This window comes from Hevea brasiliensis, unplaced genomic scaffold, assembly GCF_030052815.1.
Source record: "Hevea brasiliensis isolate MT/VB/25A 57/8 unplaced genomic scaffold, ASM3005281v1 Scaf157, whole genome shotgun sequence".
NCBI classification, from domain to species: domain Eukaryota; kingdom Viridiplantae; phylum Streptophyta; class Magnoliopsida; order Malpighiales; family Euphorbiaceae; genus Hevea; species Hevea brasiliensis.
The window spans coordinates 135,257-140,450 of NW_026614649.1; the positions used below are offsets into that span (position 1 = coordinate 135,257).

At 35.7% G+C, this 5,194-nt stretch overlaps 2 protein-coding genes across 2 annotated transcripts; both read left to right on the plus strand.

The window, feature by feature from the left end:
- The first annotated feature begins 1,562 nt into the window (after positions 1-1,562).
- Positions 1,563-2,917, plus strand: LOC131176540 (G-type lectin S-receptor-like serine/threonine-protein kinase At4g27290). Its single transcript, XM_058141587.1, has one exon. The coding sequence runs from the start codon at positions 1,972-1,974 to the stop codon at positions 2,908-2,910; it is 939 nt and encodes a 312-aa protein (XP_057997570.1). The 5' UTR covers positions 1,563-1,971; the 3' UTR covers positions 2,911-2,917.
- Positions 2,918-3,096: 179 nt separating this feature from the next.
- On the plus strand, positions 3,097-4,976 carry LOC131176539 (G-type lectin S-receptor-like serine/threonine-protein kinase SD1-1). Its single transcript, XM_058141586.1, has 7 exons — positions 3,097-3,229; positions 3,312-3,459; positions 3,562-3,685; positions 3,759-3,970; positions 4,072-4,309; positions 4,384-4,478; positions 4,786-4,976. Exons 1-7 carry the CDS (start codon positions 3,149-3,151, stop codon positions 4,968-4,970), a joined length of 1,083 nt encoding a protein of 360 aa, XP_057997569.1. The 5' UTR covers positions 3,097-3,148; the 3' UTR covers positions 4,971-4,976.
- The last annotated feature ends 218 nt before the right edge of the window (positions 4,977-5,194 follow it).

Sequence of the window (5,194 nt, forward strand, 5' to 3'; positions counted from 1 at the left end):
AGAAAAAATTGAAGAATTTGTATACGTTAAAAATCACTAAAAAATTGTTTGTATTTTATACCAACTCAAAACGGATGAAGGTGCTGAGAGATTACCTTAATATTTTTAATAAATTAATTATTTAATTGGCCAGTATTGATGTAAAGGTAGATGATGAAGATAAAACTTTTTTTCTTTTAACCTCTCCCACAATCTTATAAAAGATGGGTGACAGTCCTAACAGTTGTAAAGGAGATTTTAAAGATAAAAGAGGTTGAGAAGTTAAAGAAAACATGTAGTAATAATGAAAGTGGAGCTTTTGTTGCTGGTTTTAATAATTGTAAAAGTAATCCAGTGTAAATAATTTGAGAAGAAATAGTATATGGGGCTCGAGACCACAAGTAGATTTTGAAGAAAAGGAATGCTACTACTGTTATGACAAGGGCCACATTCAATACTGATGATGAAACTACTGCAATTGATGATGATCCTGACAGTGAATGTTTGAATATGGATAGTGATAAAGAAAAGGCAAAAGATCCATTACAAGATGAGTAGTTAATGAATTTTGTTGCCCATTTCATATTTGTTCAAAGAAGTAGTTGTTTGATGTGATTAAAGAAAAAAAAGAAGAAAAAGTGAAGCTAGCCAATTAAAATAAGAAGAAAGTCAAATGTCTTGGAAAAGTGAAGATTAAATTACATAGTGATCGTGTGAAATTGTTTGATGAAATAAGATATATTTTTAAATTTGAAAAAAAAGGTAAATTGGATGCATTGGATATTTAATTCATGATGGAGTTATACGAGTTAGTGGACGTGTTCTTATCATGAAAGGTGCGTAAAAAATCTCTATGAATAAAATTTACACTCATTAGAAGAATGCAAGTAGAGATAAGAGATAACATCAATAATCAAGGGTATTACTTAAGAAGTTGTGAGGACTAATTTTATTTGATTTGGAGTTCAAGATTGTTTGAGTACAAATTTAATTAGAATTAAGAATTAAAATTATTTAAAGAGTTTAGTTAGAATTTTATTTAGGAAGAAAATTAAAAAAAAAAAAAAAAGGAATTTGGAGGCATTGCAATTCGGTAAAACCGAATCATGGTGGGAATAGAAGAATAGTCCAAATTGGACTATTCAATTTTGTGCCATAAAAGGACTAAGTTTGCGCAATATTCATTTATGCGGTGAGTGGAAACGTGTGTGCATTGTGAAGGCACAAGCACGTTGATGAGAGTAGAATGCCATGATTGTTTCGTGTGTGCCGTGTTCTTTAATTTGTGAGGAATTTGGGAGTGAATTTTTGAGGGAGAAAAATAATTAGAAGTTTATAATTTCATTGAATTAATGGACTTGTTGGCTGGTATTTTGTCTGGGTCTGATTTTCACAAGAAGTTCAAACTTATAATCCCAACCATTCAAAAAATGGAAACAACTGATGGGGCTTATAGATTGAATAGAAAACCTTGCCCAAAACGTAACAGACCCGGGGTTGCAAGATTGAAGTCATCCTCATGTCTGGGATTACAAATATAAGGGCAAATGTCTTATTCAGGACATCAGATGGAAAAAAAAAAAATATGTGTGGAATTCTAAACAAGTCTAATGAATCCATCCACGCTATCAGTGATATCAATCTTCATATTGTTAATTTCTTGAACCATATGCAGGCAGATGGGCATCTTGCTTATAAATCAATATCTGGGAAGTATCTAAGTCTTGCAGGTACTCACAGATTCATGGATTGTGGAAATCTCTGATTGATGGATTGGTGCTCAAATATATAAATCCGTAATTTTGGATGGATATAGAAAGGTAATAAATTAACTCTGATGTTCTCAGTATTCATCAGGTTATTCATCTATGAATGTTGACAGCTGCAAAATTCTACTTCGCAATTTCTTTCCAAATAGAGCCTATGTAGACTAATAAAAGAAATACTATATGATCTCTAGCCAGCCAAATCCAATTTCTCATAATTAGATCAATGGAGTGGCACCTTTCTTTCTTCTTGGTCTTTTGCTTTTCTTTTGTCTTTTCATTTGCTTGCGATACCATAACTCCAACACAATCCATCAGCGATGGCCAGACGATAGTTTCTTCATTCCAAAGCTTTGAGCTAGGTTTCTTCTCTCCTGGAAAATCCCAGAACAGATATCTTGGAATATGGTTCAAAAGTAGCCCTGAGTCAGTTGTGTGGGTTGCAAATAGAAACAATCCAATCATTGATTCCACTGGAGTTCTATCCATCAGCAAAGATGGAAATCTTGTTCTCCTCAACCAAATTCAGAGTATTATCTGGTCGTCAAATATATCTGGTGTAGCAGAAGATCCAGTGGCACAGCTCTTAGATAGTGGTAACCTTGTCCTCAGGAAAAATATCAGTGTAAATTCAGGAAGCTATTTGTGGCAGAGCTTTGATTACCCTTCAGATACAATGTTAGCAGGCATGAAGCTGGGTTGGAACTTAACGACTGGTCAACAGCTATACCTGACATCATGGAAAAGTACTGATGATCCATCCCCAGGAAACTTTACTTACAATCTTGACATTCTTGGGTTGCCTCAATTGGTTATTTATAAAGGTTCCATGAAATGGTCTCGGACAGGACCATTGAATGGAATTTATGTTGGTGCCACTCCTAATGTGGCCAACATGGTTTTTAACCCAATCATGGTGTTTAATCCTGATGAAATGTATTACATGTATAGGCCTGTCAGTGATAATATTGTTACGCTGTTAAAACTGAATCAATCTGGTTCACTGGAACGTCTGATATGGAATAAAAACACTGCAGAATGGAAAGTTTTATACTCGATGCCATATGATACATGTGACATCTATGGGCGGTGTGGTGGTAATGCTATTTGCAGTGTCAGCAAGTCACCTATTTGCAATTGCTTGACAGGTTTCGTTCCTAAATAGCAGAAAGAGTGGGGGTCCCTTAATTGGACTAGTGGGTGTGCCAGGAGTGCGCCAATAGATTGCCAAAGTGGAGAGTTTCTTATGCTTGCAGGAGTCAGGGTACCTGACTTGTTGGAGTACTCATTGAATGAGAGTTTGAGCCTTCAGGAATGTAAGGCAGAGTGCTCTAAGAACTGCTCTTGTACTGCTTATGCTAATTCAAATGCAAGTAAGAGCAGTGGCTGCTTGATGTGGTTCGATGATCTGGTCGATATCAGATTGGTTGCTGAAGTATACAGCGGAGAAGCTATCTATATCCGAATGCCGCCTTCAAATACAGGTATCAGTATATTCTGCAATATATGGCATCACCTCATTTATTTCAAGATTATATTTATGACATTTTTAGGATCTTTTGCCAGGAAAATCTGAAGAAGAAAAATGTCCTCGTGTTTATTGTTTTAGGATCAAGACCAAAGATCGTTATAGTGGTTTCGACCACAGTGGGACTGTTTTTGTTGAGCTTGGTGTTATTTTGCATAATTTGGAAGAAGAGTGCAAATAGAGGAGGTAAGGAGAGGCATATCCATATTCACTCGTTCCAGCTCAAATTACTTAATTAGCCTAAAGCAAAATGTATATGCATATATGATTTGATCTATATATGCACAGTCCAGGAAAGCACAAACAAGGACATAGAAATACCTTTATTCGATTTGGCTACAATTGCTGCTGCTACTGACAATTTCTCTCTAGCAAATCTTATTGGTGAGGGTGGCTTTGGTCCCGTTTACAAGGTAAAACACCCACAGGTTATCTCTATGTATTCTTGCTAAAGCAGAACATAACATTCCTTGTGACTACATGCCGGGAAATCTTTCAACAGGAGAAGAAGTAGCAGTGAAGAGGCTGTCAAAGAATTCAGGACAAGGCATAGAACAGTTCATGAATGAAATAGATTTACTCGCTAAACTTCGGCACAGGAATCTTGTGGGGATTTTAGGATGTTGTGTTCAGGGAGAAGAAAAGATGTTAATCTATGAGTACATGTCTAACAAAAGCTTAGACTATTTTATCTTTGGCATACACAAGCTTATATCTATACTTGATTCTTTGATTCACTTTCAAGTCATTTAGACAGATTTTTCTTTGAGTTTTATAAGTGATGGAAATGAAGTGCAGATCATCAAAGAAGGGCATTACTGAGATGGGAGAAGCGCTTTGACATTGTTTTAGGGATTGCTAGAGGACTTCTTTACCGCCACCAAGACTCTAAGCTTAAAATCATTCATCGGGATCTCAAAACAAGCAATGTTTTACTAAACAGCGACTTGAATCCTAAAATTTCAGACTTTGGCTTGGCAAGAATATTGGGAGGTGACAACAAAAAGGCAACAACACAGAGAATTGTTGGAACATAGCAAATTCTTTTATCTTTAATTACTCTTGCTTATTGTTTGACAGAACACATTACATTGCAGCACTTTCTTGCAGTGGCTACATGTCTCCTGAATATGCATTTGAAGGGACAATCTCAGTGAAATCAGATGTTTTCAGCTTAGGTGTGCTGATGTCAGAGATAGTAAGTGGCAAAAAGAATAAGGGATTCCATCACACAGATCACCACCACAATCTTCTAGAACATGCAAGTAGAAAAACAGATAATGCAATTTCTTCTTTCTAGTCTCTCCTACAATGTTTTTTCGACTTGACTGGCTGGTCTCAAATTGAATTGGCAAAGAAATTAATTGCACATGCTAATGTTTCAGGCATGGGTGTTGTGGAATGAAGGCAAGGCCTTGGAACTAATGGACGAATGTTTGAGGGATTCATGTGTTACATGGCAAGTGCAGAGATGCATTCAAGTGGCTTTACTCTGTGTTGAAAACTTCCCAGAAGACAGGCCTGCAATGTCTTCTGTAGTTTTCATGTTTGCTAATGAGGCAGCTATTCTGCCACAGCCCAAACAGCCTGGTTTCTTCACCAGTCAAAACACCTCCCATGAGAATATGAATGGAACACCTGTGGAAGAATCCCATACAGAAAATGATGTAACTATAACCAGTCTAGATGGTAGGTAATGAACTCCATATGCACTTTATAAATTATCGCGAAAAATTACCTAACCTATGTAATATGTGAATACTATTGTGGATCCTACATAATTTTTATTGGTCGGATGTATTAAAGGTTTGTTTGGCAAATTCTTTGAAGCTATTGTCGAGAAAAATATATATTTTTTAATATATTAATTAGATAATATTTAAAAATAATTTAAAATTAAATTTAATAAATTTTAACCATT

Excerpts from the sequence above, each read along its gene's own strand:
- LOC131176540 (XM_058141587.1), top strand. The coding sequence starts at position 1,972 with ATGGAGTGGCACCTTTCTTTCTTCTTGGTCTTTTGCTTTTCTTTTGTC.
- LOC131176539 (XM_058141586.1), top strand. The coding sequence starts at position 3,149 with ATGATCTGGTCGATATCAGATTGGTTGCTGAAGTATACAGCGGAGAAG. Across the intron at positions 3,230-3,311 it reads AATGCCGCCTTCAAATACAG|GAAAATCTGAAGAAGAAAAA; the intron begins GTATCAGTATAT and ends ATCTTTTGCCAG. Across the intron at positions 3,971-4,071 it reads CTTAGACTATTTTATCTTTG|ATCATCAAAGAAGGGCATTA; the intron begins GCATACACAAGC and ends AATGAAGTGCAG.